The 17,838-nt window shown below is 35.1% G+C and overlaps 1 protein-coding gene across 1 annotated transcript; it reads left to right on the forward strand.

The window, feature by feature from the left end:
- Positions 1 to 157: 157 nt before the first annotated feature.
- On the forward strand, positions 158 to 16,676 carry LOC306883373 (sodium/potassium/calcium exchanger 3-like; the record flags this gene model as incomplete). Its single annotated transcript, XM_079438575.1, has 17 exons — positions 158 to 311; positions 3,659 to 3,754; positions 5,531 to 5,607; positions 6,313 to 6,387; positions 6,465 to 6,549; positions 6,628 to 6,731; positions 6,809 to 6,883; positions 6,965 to 6,990; positions 7,087 to 7,140; positions 8,196 to 8,338; positions 8,426 to 8,592; positions 10,024 to 10,309; positions 13,235 to 13,401; positions 13,482 to 13,596; positions 13,710 to 13,822; positions 14,816 to 14,881; positions 14,988 to 16,676. 17 exons carry the CDS (start codon positions 158 to 160, stop codon positions 15,096 to 15,098), a joined length of 1,914 nt encoding a protein of 637 aa, XP_079294701.1. The 3' UTR covers positions 15,099 to 16,676.
- Positions 16,677 to 17,838: the final 1,162 nt, after the last annotated feature.

Raw genomic sequence — 17,838 nt, forward strand, 5'->3', positions numbered from 1 at the left:
TTGACATTACTAAAATTCCGGCAGGGGTAAATATCGTTGAGTGAAAGATGATAGTGTATCTATTGAAGCGATAGGATGCTGAGGCGACAGACGTGGCTGAATTTAAGCAAGCTAGTCCGCCGTATGTTGAAAAGAAAGGCCAATATAGGTGGTGTGAATGAAAGAAGAGGGCTTCTCTCTTGGATGGACATGTTTTGAGAGGTGTGGTGGAGGGATGAAGGTGGTGTTGGCATCCAGAAGGCAGCGGCTCTTCATATGTGCTGTCGGGCTCATCGCCGTCTCCTGCTTCGCTCAATTTCTTCATGTAACAGGTGCGTTTATTTATTAACAAGTCTTTACGGTGCTAATAATGATGTATATTTTGTTAAATGTTTGTGCGTATTTCCCGTCTTACCGCGGTGCATTATATAGGTTATATTTCTATATGAATATCATTGTCGTGGTGGAGATGTGGAGCATTCATGATTAATTAACGAGTTTTTATTATATTAGCCGGTGCTTACTTTATGCAATATGGCTGTGAGCAGCAATAATAGTGTGCATGATCAAACCAAATTATAAGACCCACTAGGAATCAAGAACAGGGTGGGAATAGCGTGAGTGCTTTCGCCAGCGAGGTAACCATAGCAACAGCTCGGCGCTCACGCGCATTCTTTTAGAGAACAGTGAGCGATGCATGACCCTGGAGCACAAGACCAGTCATAAGTAGGTATATTTGCAGCAATAGACAACAATACATTGCATGCTCAAAATAATCGATTTTTCTTTCATACCAAAAATCATTAGGATCCATTAAGATTTTTGTACATTTCCTACCGTAAATATAGTAAAACCTAATTTTTGATTAGTAAGATGCATTGCCGAGACTCAAATGTAAATATTCTAATATTTTGAGATACTGATTTTTGACTTTCATGAGCTGTAAGCTCTAATCATCAAAATTAAAACAAAAAAACGTTTGAAATGTTTTACTTTACATTAGGGCTGCACGGTTATGACAAAAATCATAATTGTTGATTATTCCCTTGAGATTGTAATTGCGATTATTAATAACGATTATTTTGAACAGATTTATGCCATTGTTTGAAGCTGCATGTCATATTTTTATATAAAACATGTATTTAAAAAAGGCTAAAAACACTCTTCCTGAACTTTTATTGCTTTTCTATTACATTGAGCCTCAAATGTCAATTATACATTGGTTTAGTTTCTTCTTTAAACAAAAATAGGTAAAATTATGCATGGTATAATAATGTTGTACTAAAACTAAAAGATAAAAATGGTCTACTAAAGCTATATATTTCATTTACAATTAAACATACGAAATTTCAAATTACAGTAACATATTACAGTACAATTTATATTATCAGGGCTCCAGACTAATATTGGAGAGCAGTGGCACCAGCATCTGATTTGGTAGCACTGAACATGTAATATTAAAAGTTTTGTCTTGAGTTGGGATGCAGATGTACATTTGACAGTACCATTGTGAAAACTGTAACAGCCTCATCTTTTATACATTATTTTTTTATCAGAATTCTGAGATATAAACTTGCAATTCTGACTTTTTTCTCAGAATTCTGAGATATAAACTCGCAATTCTGACTTTTTTTCTCGCAATTGCGAGTTTATATCGCACAACTCTGACTTTCTTGCACCATAGGAAGTGACTCTCCGTGTAAGGCTTTGCAGTGCTTTGTTCAATTTGTTATAGATGAACTATATATTGAAGTAGATGAATGTTGCGTCTGAATATGATTTTTGAACAAACATAAAAATGACTCATTATTCTCCATTTCTGTGTTTTGCACTCGCGGTTGGACAGGACCATTACCTCCGGGCAGGGTGCGGGAGGGGTGACGGCGCGCACAGCTTTCAGACACAACATTCTTAATTTCTTTATAGTTCTGAGAATGAGGAAGCTTCTATCGCGTTATTTTAATAACAGCTGTCAAGTCAAAAACGTATTATTGTAACACTATTATTGATAGCTCATCGGCAGCTTTATTTCCAGAAATCCCTTTATGTGCTGGTACAGCAGAATCCGACTGTCCTTCAAGAGCATTATACTTCATTCACCAGAACTTTTCTGAGTGACTTGCGAGTAGATGTTGTTACTGATTATGCCAAACCAGAACATCACTAGGCCTACTCTGTATATGTTATGCTTTATTTCATCTAGCCATAACAATCCTATAATACTTTAATAGTAGCCTAACTCGTTTTATACTGCAAAGTTTAGCATAAACCCAAATACACACGGTTCAGCTATAAATCAGAAATAAAAAATAACAAAAAAAACAGTGTTTTTGAGCAGGGTTGGAACTAAACTCTGCAAGGCTGTGGTCCTGAAAGAACTGAATTTTGCACCCCTGAGTTAGATGGCATTTATCTGGAATATAGGCTGTAGGCTTCCTGTGTTTGTACATTTTCATAAACGTTTTCCTGAATATGCGATTTTACACTACCTAGTTTACAGCCAGAACTGCACCCAGAACGAGAGCAACTTGCATTATTATTGTCTATAGCCATGATAATTTAATCACAGAAGTATATATATTATATATTATATAGGCCTGTAGCCTATATGAAGAGTTCAGATGCAAAAGCCTCTAAGTGCCACGTGAAATTTTCTTCGCAGGTACAGGTTCTTTTCATTGTCATTAAAGTGAAATAACTGAACATAAACGAACAATGCTAATTTTAGAAGAAAATTTCAGATGGCATTTAGGCTTTTGCATCTGAACTCTTCATATATAATTGACAAAAAAAAAAACGTATTTAAAAATAATGAATCCTTAATTTATTTACAATTTTCATCGGGGATGTCTTGCTTGGTCGATATCTTACAACATTAAATACAGGAGATAAGATAATTCTATAGCAAGAACATAGAGATGAAAGCGAGAGTGAAGGAAATCCACAACAGAGTGAAAACGACTATCAGTTAGACAAAATGTCTTTTATCCAGTGTGTTTGAGTTTATTAAACCTCGCGCTGCAAACACATCTTAAGCACACAGAATAATTCAAGTGGGCATTTTTAATTGTTTATTTTTGTAATTGCGGCTTTGAACGATTATGTAATCGTGGCATCCATAATCGATTAGAAATTCGATTAATTGTGCAGCCCTACTTTACATGTAATGAATCTAAAATGTATGAAAGTTTCACTTAAGTTACAAGAAAAAATGAACTTTTTCACGATATTCAAATTTTTTTAGATGTGCCTCTAGACCATAACATAACATCGCCATCACTGCTGTGGCATTGTCTACATGTTTACATTCTGTCTACATATTCTAATATGCAGGCAGTTAGCCTATCGCAGTTATATTTGGAACTGATTAGTTTGCATATGCAAATGAGAACTATCTTTGCCATTTGGTTCTGGGGTAAACCACACCCTCTCTGGGCTCAAATCCAGTTCCACACCACTCATTAATCACTGCTTTTGGATCAGGTTTCCATGGGAACTTGAGAGGAGGGAAGGAAGCATTCTGATTGCCTCAATCTTTTGCCTATTTTTAAATAAGTTGGGGTTCAGGTCTGATACAGCGTGTCTTGAGCACCAGCATATGTGCCAATGTAATACTTTTCATAAAAAAAAAAACCTTGACCACTAAAGATAAAGGTCTATGTGTTATGAGTTTTTACAGCCCATTCCAAAGAGGATTCGGACCTGACTTGGGCCCGGCGTAAACTAACCCAGCAGATCGTAGAGGAGAACCAGACATCCAGTACACCCAGAGCTGGTGAGTGAAACCCTGAGCAATTCTCTCTCTCTCTCTCTTATTATTCGCCTGTCTCTCTGTATCACATCTCTCCATATCTCGCTATCTTTCCCCCTGCCTCCTCATTCTGTGAAATGATGCAGACAGGTGCCCTCTTCATAGTCAAGCCCCCTTTGAGGCTTGTGTTACTAAGCAACAGAATCCCTCATTTCAGAACAGAGTATAGTCTGTTTTAAGCATTCAAAGTGTGCTACTTTAGAGAGATGCGTCATATGCTCATGCCCTTTTTTCCTTCAATCAACTCCACAAATCACTCATCCCCAGCTGTTTCTCTTTTTCATTTATTAAATTTTTTTCTTATCCACTCTCCCTCTCACTCACTTTCTCATCTTTAGAAATGAGAGATTTCACAGGTTTTAGTGATCAAAGCTTGTGACAGTTCTGATGTCCCACAACCCTTGTGTGGGACTTTTATACATGATAATATAGTCTGTGATGTTAATTAAATTGCAATAATTTTTCAGACTGCATATGATTCACTTTAATAATGTAAAACATTTTTCATACTTTAATGCAGAGAAAAACATTGCCAATGGTTATTTGCTTGCACTTTTTTTTTTTTTTTTTTAAATTGTCATTTAATAATTCATCTGTATATGTTGTTATCCATGCTTTATATTATTTATTATCCATATATTATTACTATTTAGTGAAAGTTGTTTGTAATGCTTTTTGGAAAATAAATGTTTAAAAATAAGATGTCAGCGGTAGTGTAGGCTGAGCAGATTGATTTTGGATGACAAATGTAATAAAATGTAATGCTCAAATCATTACACCCCTTTAATTATTTATAAATCCTGTTGATTTATGAAATTCAATAAGGAAGTCCTTGGTAAATTTAATCTTAAATGTAACTGAGCAGCTATTGATTCCAGCTATACATCAAGATAACAGATTTAATAGTGTTGCTCAGATTAATCAAGACAAATTTTCCATTGCATTTGACAGTATCTAGTGAAGTAGCCTTTAAAAATAAGCAAATGATATGTAAATTCTATACGAGAGAGCTTTAAAAACAGAAAAGCTGTGATTGTTGGGTGTCATTTCCTCCCTCTTCTCTTTATTTCATGGCTGTGTATTAGACAGCTGGCCTCTTTAAGGCAGTCAAAGCAAGAACCAAGTCTTTACGCTGATTGCATCTCAAGAAGCTGTGGGCTGAAGTATTACCAGTCCTCTGATTTAACTAGGCCCACTCTTCCTGGCCTCTCTGCACTATTACAGATTAGCTAAAAGGCTGGTCAATTCAATTCCCACTTAGTTACCATAGACAAAGGCTTCGTAACAACCTTAAGTTAAATGGAGCACATTGCCTTGATAAGGACTACTTCAGTGAAGTAAGGAAGTACAACACTAGATAGATCAGTGTTCTCATAGATTAAATACAGTTTGCTTTGCCTTTTTTGATTGTTTGTTTGTCTATTTGTTTTTTCCCCTTCCACAATATACATCTGAATATGTGGTTAGATCTTACCATGACAGTCACATTTTTTAGGGTCATAAGAAATGCTTTGTTAAGCAGAATAAGGTTTAATAGCAACTGCGCTATCAGATGTGAAACTTTTATCTTATGTGACCTTTAATGTAAGCATTAATGTGCTAAATGTTATTATGACCATGCAGAGCTGTCAAGTTTGTCTCATAGTGTTTGAAAAGTGCGCAAAGTGTTAGCCTTGCTTTATTGATTGCTTTATATTTCTGGTGGTCTCTGTTCACAAAACTTTTCACTTTTCCACTCAGCTATCCATGAATTTCCAGAGGACATCTTCACTAAGGGACAGAGGAGGCATGGGGCAATTCTACTGCATGTGTTTTGTGTAAGTATACCATAGTACAGTGAGAAATATATACAGAACTGTATGATGCAGAGACTACAACAACAACAAAAAAACTTTTAGCACTTTGCATTATTTAGTCAAAGTATATGTACATAATATGAGTTGCACAAAAATAAATAAATAAATAAATATGCAGCTGTTTTCAACATTAATATAAATATGAAGTGTTTCTTGAGCACCAAACCAGCATATTAGAATTATTTAATTTTAAAGGATCGTGTGACAGTGAAGACTGGAGTAATGGCTGCTCAATATTCATTTTTTTCCAAATGTATTAAAATAGGAAATAGTTATAATTCATGGTATAACGGTCTGTTTTTATGACAATATTACCATTATCACTTTTTTTGATCAAATAAATCCAGGCTTGGTGAGCATCATAGACTTTTAAAAGAGTTAAAAAATACTATAAAAACGTTTGAACGGTAGTGTACATTTCCTTTTTTATTTTAAGGGTTTTAGTTGAAGTTTTTATTTTTACTTGAATTCTAGTTTCACTTGTAGAATTATTGTAATTTGTTTACTTGTAAGGATGCATAGCAATATTCAAAATAATGATATTACTAAAAATGAAAGACATTCAGTACAGTCTTTGATAGCACTGTTATTGTTATCTTGTAAAATTGGTGTTTGTAAAGGTTAAATAAAGATTCTCTGCTGCACTGTGTGCTCTTGTGACCACAGGCAGTTTACATGTTCTATGCCCTTGCTATTGTCTGCGATGTCTACTTTGTCCCCTCTCTGGAAAAAATCAGTGAGGTGAGTGTACTTTTATACTTACTGTTCCTTACTGTGAAATATCAGAGCATATGCTGAGGTTGAGTTTGTATTTTCAGAATCTGCACCTCAGTGAGGATGTTGCAGGTGCCACTTTCATGGCAGCAGGCAGCTCCGCCCCTGAGCTTTTCACATCTTTGATTGGTCAGGCCTTTAGCAATGTTTTTCAGTAAGTTGTTGCTGTAAATAAGTCATCAATAAATAATTGTCTCTTCATATCAGGTGTGTTCATCACCAAGGGGGACCTGGGGGTGGGAACTATTGTGGGATCGGCTGTTTTCAACATCTTGGTCATCATCGGAGTTTGTGGAATATTTGCTGGACAGGTAGAATATGCATATTTATTACATTAAATATGAAACATTACAGATTCTCGTGACTTTCCACCGATCCTGCTTCACAGACCATCACTCTGACCTGGTGGCCGCTCTTCCGTGACTCTATCTACTACATCCTCTCAGTGTTAGCCTTGATTCTGGTAAGCATGAGTATGACTGTCTGAATGTTGAATTTATAGTCACACTTAATTCATTTTTGTGTTTGTTTTTGTGCATTTCAGATCATATATGACGAAAAAGTAATTTGGTAAGTGTGCTGAAATCATAAAGGAGGTGTAATAATGCTCACTGACATTTAAATGAATTGAGCTTATAGCATAATCATATAATATCACTGTTGCAGGTGGGAGACTATAATGCTCATATCAATGTATGGAGTTTACATCCTTATCATGAAGTGAGTATCTAACATGTTTATTTATGTTTATTCACAATAACAGTCAAAATGTAATTTATGTTAATATGTATATAATATATATTTATGTATACAATCACAGGCCACTTTATTAGGTACACCTTGCTAGTACCGGGTTGGACCCCCTTTTGCCTTCAGAACTGCCTTAATTCTTCGTGCCATAGATTCAACAAGGTGTTGGAAACATTCCTCAGAGATTTTGGTCCATATTGACATGATAGCATCACGCAGTTGCTGCAGATTTGTCGGCTGCACATCCATGATCGAATCTCCCGTTCCACCACATCCCAAAGGTGCTCTATTAGATTGAGATCTGGTGACTGTGGAGGCCATTTGAGTAAAGTGAACTCATTGTCATGTTCAAGAAACCAGCCTGAGATGATTTGAGCTTTGTGACATGGTGCATTATCCTGCTGGCAGTAGCCATCAGAAGATGGGTACACTGTAGTCATAAAGGGATGCACATGGTCAACAACAATACTCAGGTAGGCTGTGGCGTTTAAACGTGTGCCAAGTGTGCCAAGAAAATATCCCCCACACCATTACACCACCACCACCAGCTTGAATGGTTGAGAAAGGCAGGATGGATCCATGCTATCATGTTCTTTACTCCAAATTCTGACCCTACCATCTGAATGTCGCCGCAGAAATCGAGACTCATCAGACCAGGCAATGTTTTTCCAATCTTCTATTGTCCAATTTTGGTGAGCCTGTGCGAATTGTAGCCTCCGTTTCCTGTTCTTAACTGACAGTCTGGCACCAACAACCATTCCACGTTCAAAGTCACTTAAATCCCCTTTCTTTCTCATTCTGATGCTCGGTTTGAACTTCAGCAAGTTGTCTTCACCACATCTAGATGCCTAAATGCATTGAGTTGCTGCCATGTGATTGGCTGATTAGCAATTTGTGTTACCAAGCAATTGAACAGGTGTACCTAATAAAGTGGCCGGTGAGTATATATTCATTTATTTCTTTATTTTTAACATACTTGCATGTAATTTTCTCATGATATAATATGTTTGTGTGTTTCTTTCAAGGTTTAACAGTCAGATTTGGGGCTGGGTGGAGCAGAGGTTTGGTATTCCAGGTCAGCCGTGTTTGGTGAGCAGTCTGTGCAGAGATGTGTCGGTAGGAGAGGCAAGCCCACACTGTGACACCTCCATGATCCTCTTGAAGAAAGGTGCGTGTGGGTGGAGGGTGGAGCTGTGTGGATCATACTGAGCGCTTGTGCATTTTAAAGTATCACGTCTCTCTCTCTATCTCTCAGGTCAGAATGCGGGTGGCCAGGACTCCCCGGTGGTGATGGTGGATGAGTTGATGAGTCTACACCCTCACCAGTTCTCTTTCTCAGAGGCAAGCCTCCGTGTCATGATCACGCCCCACTTCTCCCCCCGCACTCGCCTCAGCATGGCCGGACGCATGCTCATCACTGAGGTACTGGCTGGATGCTTGCTCGCTTTGTGCACATCTGGATCGGACAACAGCACCTCCGTTTCTCAACCAAGAATATAAACTATCAAGCTAGGTTGATGTACAGTATGGATTATAGGAAGCTATTAGAGTTCCTATATGCTATTAGAGTTCCTATATGCTAAACAAAAACTATAAAATTACAGTAAAATATCTTAATTTAAATAAAGTGCAAAAACAATAATTTTACAGAAATTTTTCTTAAATGTTTTACAGAGGAAAAAAAAACAGTTATTTTACAGATTTTTCCTTGTGTCAGTTACAATAATTTACTTTAATTTTCCAGTTTTTGTTTGGCAGCCATAGCTGCCAGTCATTTGACCGTTTCTTTACAGGACTTTTTTTTACAGTGATCTTTACTGTCACTTTTAATCAATACAACTTTTTATGAATCCTTGCTGAGTATTTCTTTAAAAAAAAAAAAAAAGCTGACCCCAAATTTATAAACAGTAGGTTATATATTGAATTTTTTCTTTCTCCATTAACAAATAGCTTTTCTTGTTTTAAGCATAAATCAAAAAGTTCGAGAAAAACGCTTCTTGAGGTTTATGCTTAAAATGAGAAATTATTGGTTTTGAGATAGGAAAACACATTCAATACACATTCTCATTAAGTCTTATCTTTTACAGTTTCTTATCTTGGACAGTTTTTAATATCTCAAATAACTTGTTTCTTGTTTAAATTATGATTCATATAGATTAAGAAAGACAATCAGTGCATCTAAAATTAGGAAACATAAAAATGGACACAAAGAGAATTGATCACATTAGTAAGAAATATGAAATACGATTTTTGTTCTCGAGAAAAATGTGAGAAGCAAGACAGTCAGTTTGAGGTCATTTAATGTCATTGCTGTCTTGGAGAATTATTAAAGAGATTTCATTTATGGTTTCTCCTTTATAACGACCCTTCTGCTGTAACTTCTGCAACAGGTAGGATTTGTGACTGATTCAATCCTGATTCAATCATCTGCTGTCATTTCCTGTATAACTGAAAGTTTACTCCTCAAATGTCAGCAATAATATTTCTTCCTAGGTGTAGGCATCCTCTGAAACTACTCCTGATTTCTTTTTTTGTTGAGACCCCTTTAACCTTATGTAGCCATTCTGTTGTTTGTTTGAGCAAATGCTTTATTCCATCTACAGTTGTTCACATGACTTGCTTGTTGGCTTGACTCTTGCAGCTCTTGCATGTCATCTCTACGACACTCTAATGGACTGTGCTTTACCTTGGTCTTGCGATGTGTTCAGCCAGCTTGATTCTGAAACTCTGTTCTTCCCATTTCTCATCTAACCGAATCTCATTCATTTGAAGGGGTTCACATTGGGCCTCCTCTTCTCCAGCTCTGCAGTGTTTGACTGTGCATCTCTCACATCTTCTGTCTGTCTTCAACAGAGGCAGAGACTGATTAGAAACAGGAGTCCTGGAGACAGCAGTGGCAGCGGAGCAGGGGACACTCCTGGCCAAGATTGTCCAGGCATGGAGGGGGTTCCTTGGGGTCTGGAGAATGGAGGGGCCCTTGAGAGTGAAATGCAACCCCTTGAGGAACCTAGGCAGAAGGGCCAAGGAGGGGATTTAGAACAAGTAGCAGACATAGAGGACACACAGCCTAAAGATGACGAGGAAGAGGAGGAGGAAGAGGCAGATGAAGAACAACTCTTCAGACCTCTTACTGTGCCAGGTGGGTGAATATTAAACAATTTTGGATCAATCATAAATAAATAAAAAATGTCATAAAATAAAGTCATGAATATTTTATTTTATTAAATTAATATTTTTTACATACGTGTGTGTGTGTATATATATATATATTACGAATTACAAACCGAACGATTCGTTGGACTAATCCTATTACAGCATTTTATCCTATTAGGTTAGACTAGTGCGTGTGCGCATAGAGTGCATTCTTTCACTGCATGATTCATTCTGTTAAAATGCATTTGGAATGATCTCAAAATTCAAGATATGGAGGCAGAAAATGTATAGATTTACATAATTTCATATAGTTAATCAATATCACAGAAGAGTGCCGTTTTTTCTCTCCAAAACTCAGCATGATAACATTATTTGTACAACGGTTCAATAAGCAAGAAGTTAATTAATAGACTTAAGTTTTAGACAGCATATTGCCCGTTTTTGCTCAATTTCACCACCAAAAATAATTCCAAACACAGCCACAGCACTGTTTTGCGTCTCTGAGGAACATGACAGTGTTTTGTTCCTGCATGAATCACCCGTTAAATGATTCGGTTCAATCGTAATGACTCACTAACTTAACATTGACTTGCTGCCACATACTGGCGGTTTTAATTTCACATTTAAAGTATCTTTTTTAATTTTTTGATTAATTTCAAACATCAGTTGCCAACGTTTTATGTTTAAAATATCAAAACATTATTAATGCATTTGTAACTGCAGGTTAAAGCATTGCATGTCCCGCTGAGCTGCATTAAACCGTGTGTAAAAGCATCTAAATGCCATTCAGATGCAACTTCTATGTTTCCTCTGCATTGCAAAGATGAATTTTGTCTTCATTTGCTTGGTAAGAGTCCAAATGTCTTATTGACTGATTAAATGTAATAAATTTACTCAAAAGGTGATGCACTCTTTATTAAAAAAAAAAAGGCTTTATATGACAATAGGCTACATCAGCTGGAATACTTCAAACCGAAGATGTTTATATATATATATATATATATATATATATATATATATATATATATATATATATATATATATATATATATATATATATAAAAATAAAATTGTAGTCAGTAACATGATCCATTACATTACACATTTTGGGTAATATAATCCGATTACTTTAGGATAATCTTGTACCGTAATTATATAAAATACAAAGAGAGAGAAAATTCATTTAATTTTAATTAACAACCTGAAGTGCATTAAACATATTACATCAAGGTTTCCCAAACTGGGGTTTGTAAAGGAACTGCAGGGGGTTTGTGAGTTTAATGAAAGGCAAACATGTAATTAAATCATAATGTAAAATTAAAATAGATAATTTTAAAATAATCAAAATAATTCACTTCCTAAAAAAGAATAAATATTTTGTTTACCTGCACGCCATTTGACCATTAACCAATGTCAGAGAACCGTGAACATGCAAATGTCATACTTAATTATTAAAATATTTATTTTAAAATCTCAGGGCTACTTAAAGGGGTCATTGACTATGATTTTTAACTTTAGTTAGTGTGTAATGTTGCTGTCTGAGCATAAACAACATCGGCAAAGTTACGATGCTCAAAGTTCACTGCAAAGGGAGATATTGTCTTTTACAGAATTGCTGATTGACCACCCCTTTAAAGTAAATGTATCAGGTGAAAGAGGTTCAGATGACAAGAAGTATGAAAATGTCTGCAAATAAGAAATAATGAGAATTTGTGCATTTTAATGAATTTGAAAGACAAAAGCCTTTCAATAATACATAGCCTAATAATACATGCTTAACCTACTGAGTGATAATTTAAATAAAAATGAATGTGTTCATCAGTAGTTCATCATGTAATATTGAAACACTTTTTAAACATGAAATGATTTTTGAAATCTGAAATCCATTGGTGAAATGCAGTGTCGCCACCTGACTAATGATGACTAGTCTATGTGTGAATGTCCACAAAATTGGACTTTCTGAGAGTATATAAACGATAGACTGTTTTAGAAAGGAAAATTTAAAAGATAAAAAAGAGGAATTGGAGAGAATTAATAAATTGATTGCTATTGTGTGAATTATATGTAATCATGTAATCAATAAAAACTCTTTACTGTTGCTGAAAAATTTGATTCATCCAATTTAGAATTTGATTACGACTCTCTGATTCAAAAACAAATTGTATCATAAGGGGCATAAAGTCTCCCACCCTTAGTGGATATGTTTATAAATGGTTCCAAAACATGATATAAAACCATAATTCAGAATAACAGGACAACACATTGAGTTTATTGTGGTTCATCTGTCTCCAATTTTTTTCCACATCCTGATTAGAAGAATGGCCCTCATTTTTGGCCCCTTAAGGACCATAATCCATTAGTCTGAGAGCCATTTCTAGATAATGGGGGCATGCATTTTAGATTCATGCTCTAGTGTTATGATTATAGAAAAGTGATGAGAGGTCTCAAACCTCTCGGGGCTGATGTGGCTTGCAATCAGATGAACTTCATCACTGCTGAACAATTGAACATCTCACTGAAGATGACATTAAGGGTGAAAATTGCTATTTGAAGAGCTCAAAAGGAAAACATTTGAATAACAAAAGGCAAATAAAGAGAGTTCATGAATACTGAATTCAAGTATCATTCGTCAGTCTTTGTTCTGTTGGTGATATTTTGTATATGTATACACACAGAAAAAAGGTACAAAAGCTGTCCCCGTGGCAATACGCTTTACCTTAAATGTACATATCAGTTCCTTAAGTGTACATATTAGTACATAAATCGTATATAATTAGTAGCTTTTTGAAAAGGTACCGCCCTAGTGAAAGGTTTTATCTTTTTACGTATATGTGATACTGTCTTTGTCCTGTAGGTGGTGTTAAGGAGCCTAGTATGAGGTAATGATTTAATGAAGTACTTTTATCCACAGAGGGGCGCTGGGAGCAAGTCAGGTGGGTGTTTTCATGGCCCTTAGGCTGCCTTCTGTACTACACTGTCCCCAACTGTGTTTTGCCTCGCTGGGAGCGCTGGTTCATGGTTACCTTTGTGGCCTCAACACTCTGGATTGCCGTGTTCTCCTACCTCATGGTGTGGATGGTGAGATCAATGCTTTGTCATGTGGGAATGTCTCAGGATATGATAGGGTGGGCTGTTAACACACATTATCTTTGTTCAAGGTCACCATTATCAGTTTTACACTGGACATTCCAGATGTTGTCATGGGTATTACGTTTCTAGCAGCAGGCACCAGTGTCCCAGACTGCATGGCTAGTCTCATAGTTGCCCGTCAAGGTGCTTAGATCACCCTACACTTCCTCTTCCTGAACACATATAGATGTAAAAGATCAGTGTGTTTGTAAAGTTGAGTTGATTGGTCAGATGAATGAATGTGTCTGGTGCTGCAGGTATGGGAGACATGGCGGTGTCCAACTCGATTGGCAGCAACATCTTTGACATTCTGCTGGGTCTTGGCTTCCCATGGGCTTTGCGCATTCTAGTGGTTGATTATGGGTCAACGGTGAGTTTGTATTTATTTTAACTAGGGACTGGTCATAGTGATCACTGAATGTATTCCAATTATTTTTCTAATCAATAAATTAAATTAATTTAAAAAACAAACAAAATAAAAAAAATCAAATTAATAAGATCTGCTCTGTTCCATTTCTTTTCTTTTAATTTTTGCTTTCTATGTTTTTATTGACCGTTTAAACGCAACATATTTTGCGTTTATGTAAAGTGTTACCTTAGAATTATTTATAGAATATTTTAGATTTTAATAATTTTATTTATATGGTATTTATTAAAATTTTAGTTTACCTTTTATTAGTGTTTTTAAATATTAAGTTTAGGTTCAATTTATTTTTATTTTAGTTTTCTAACATTTGTGATTCAACTTCAACCTATTTATGTCTAATTTTCTAATCTTTGTTTAAGTTTTTTGTTTATTTCAGCTTTATTATTAATGAAAAATAGTAAATTAAAGCAAATTAAAGTTTAATTAAGCAAATAAATATATTTACAGCACTTATAAAAATCATGAGATCACTTTTGTTTCATCCCTTACCTTAATTTACTATTTCTTTCCTTTTATTTTTTTATCGGTTTTTATTTTAGATTTTTAATTGGCCTTATCAATGCACCATTTGTTGTGTTTTATGTAAAGTGTTATTTTGGTGTTACTTATAGAATATTTTGTCATATTTATATACTTACAGTAATTTTATTAATATTTTGTTTAATTTCAGTTTAATTTGTAAGACATTTTAATCTGTTTTATTAGTTTCTTTAAATATAAAGTTTAGGTTTCATTTATTTTAATTTATAGTTTTTATCTATTTGCAGTTAATTTTAGTGCTTCATTTTATATTAGCCTATTTTTCTTTTCTTTTTTTTAGTTTTGGTTTTTATTTTAATTTTAGTTAAAGGCAATGAATCTGGTTCTGTGTACTAAATTCAAGTGCCCCCAAAAGATGAATTTGATTCTTTGATTCTTCTCTTGGTCTTCCTCCAGGTCTTCATTAACAGTAAGGGGCTGGTGTACTCAGTGATTCTTCTCCTTGCTTCTGTTTTTCTCACTGTAAGGTTATCATTTGAGAAATCTATCTTGATCTTATATTTATGCTTGTACATATTTTGTAATCTTTGTCTCGTGTCCTATTTTCTGTCTGCCATTGTTTGGACAGGTACTGAGCGTGCACCTGAACCACTGGAGGCTGGACCGGAGGTTAGGCCTCTGGCTTATGTTCCTGTATGCCATCTTCCTGCTCTGCTCCATCTGCTTTGAGAGACTCTAGATCCTGCTTTCCTTGTTTTGCTTAGCTGTAGGGTAGATCTAGACCTAGATAGCCAATTTTTACCCCCAGTCACTGCCTTATTAGTAGCGGTTATTTCAGCAATGGTTTGAGGCGGGAGTAGTGAGTGTTAGATTTTAAATTGTGACTCTGCTCCGGACGGTTCTACACACACCTTTAAGCCAGTCACCTGCAAGACAGTGCTGCCAAACTCAAGGAGACTCTACTTCATACTGTACCTCTGAAACATTTCTACTTAGCATACAGAGCTTCTTTAAGAGAACAAAAATCAGTTTCAATTATAAGGTGTGATGAATTTATACAAGCGGTATTAAATGTTTACAGCACACAGGACACTTCCTCTAGCCTCGCCTTTTGTATTATATTCTGAAATCTTAGTCACAATCAAGTATGATATGAAGAAAAATATGACATTGCAAAAGTGTTACTACTAAAACGAGTTCTACTAACTCTTGTAACAGAGATCACTCAATTTATTGCATTATTTGCCTTATTTATTTTTGACTTTAGGTCTGTAAAAATTTGTGCTTTAGGGTTCGAGGATTTTCCTGTTTCAGTATATTTAAGAGCAGATTGTTATTTTTTGTGTTGTTCCTTGAAAAAGAAAGTATTCTGGGATTTTGGAAAGTGTTTCTTGTAGTACTACTGATTAACCAAAAACATCCCGTCTTTGGTAAGTGTTTACATACCAAACATACATAGTTTTATATTAAGTCCCACTTAGAGGTGTCTGTTGCACATTTTGATATGTTGTAACGAAGTGACTTTTGTGCCCTGCTGCAACACTATGAATATGAACATGAGAAAGTAATAATCAATTACATCTTTAACAATGTGTAACCATTATTCACAAATAACTGCTTTATACACAGGCCTTTATCACGTTAAAAGCACCAAATGAAGATGTTTGGAATTTCAATACATGTTATAATATATTTTTTTCCAATGATCATAGATTGCATACTGTTTACAGGACAGATAATGAATTATAATATAATTTAAATTCATAATCAAAGGTTTCATAATCAAAGAATTTGGTACAGCAGTGTTTTAATTGTTGTGAAGTTATCTTTAAAATGATTTTTGACACACATTTGCTTATGTTTTAGTTCTGTTGTATATTTATTTTTTTTAAAGACATGTATTGCTTAAGTCCCGCACAGAAAAATTTAGTTGCTTGTGGTTTGCAGTTCTCTTAGTACTAATGAGCAAAATGTCAATTTCATTTGTCCAGAATATTTTCATTTTACCACTCACAATAAGAAGTGTTTTAATTAATGTAAGAAATAAATTGTGAACGGCAAGTTACAGCTGGAGTAAACATCTTATGTTCCTGTTCAACATCTTCCCTGTTTGTTTTCATTTTAGAAGTCACAATCAAGCAGCTCAATATCTCACCATTTGTTACAGTTCTGTCTATATTCTTAAAGATATTTGTATGTTGTTGAGTGCAATAAAACAAGGTCTGTGCAATATCCCCAAAACATCACTGTAAGGAGTCATTTGCATTCTTCCCCTTGAACTTATGGAAGTATCACAAATAAAGTTTCATTTTGTGAACATTTGAGATGCTGAGTTATTTTTAGGAATCAGTTAAGCATCAATTGAGAAACACGTTTTTAGGAAAGAAAGTTTTGTAATTTTTACATTTACAATGGATTAACATTTACTACAACAGCTTATATCTTCAATTTGTGCTCTTCAGTCTAGCAATGTGTGTTGACCTGGTCCTTAAATAGGCCCAATAATTAATCAGAATTGAATCTTGAACTTTCTATTTATCAAAGGATTCTAGAAAAAAAAAAAAAGTTTCCACAGAACGTTAATCAGCACAACTGTTTTCAAATTGACAATAAGAAATATTTCTTGAACACCAAATCAGCATATTAGAAGGATTTCTGAAGGTTCATGTGACATTAAAGACTGGAATATTGATACTGATAACTCCGCTTTGCATCACAGGAATAAATGGCATTTTACTGTTTTTACTGTATTTTTGAACAAATACATGCTGCTTTGGTGAGCATAAGAAAAAAAAATGATTAAGAATCATACAACCCTAAACTTTTTAACAATAGTGTAAATTTATTGACATTTATTAACAAAACCAATGATCACCCCAACCATTCACTGATATATAAAGGTTAAATTTAGTATAGAAGAATTTCAGTTCGCTTAACATAGTTTGAGGAAACGTTGTCATCAAAATCTTATATAGCCTATACACTCACTTTATTAGGTACACCTTGAATGGGTGTGTTGTGGATGGGGTCTTTAAAACAGGTCTATTCATTTATACTGTTATCAGCACATGTTGAAGTAGTCTCTTGTCGTCTCTGAGAGAATATGCGCTGTTAATGCAGAGAGTTTTTTTTTACTTCCACTTTCTGTATGACTGAAGGACAGTCACCGGCTTAACTATTGCGCAAAGTTTGCACGTTGCTTGTGTGATATCAATCGGCTCGCCTTTATGGTTTAAAACAGAAATATTTCCAGTATTGCGACGTAACCGCAAACCCCCATGCATATGTATCTCAAAAGCAAGGATACAGAGGAAACAAATTGGTATGCCAGGCTGTCTGAAACATGTCTCTATGCTTGTGAGCGCTGGTCCTTATATCACGGATCAACTGCGATCCGTTTAAGCCCTAATAGTCTATATGACAGATCAGAGCAATCTTTTATTTACTAATTTAACATGAAATCGTCAAATTGCATCTCC

Source organism: Barbus barbus (genome assembly GCF_936440315.1).
Source record: "Barbus barbus genome assembly, chromosome: 17".
NCBI classification, from domain to species: Eukaryota; Metazoa; Chordata; class Actinopteri; order Cypriniformes; family Cyprinidae; genus Barbus; species Barbus barbus.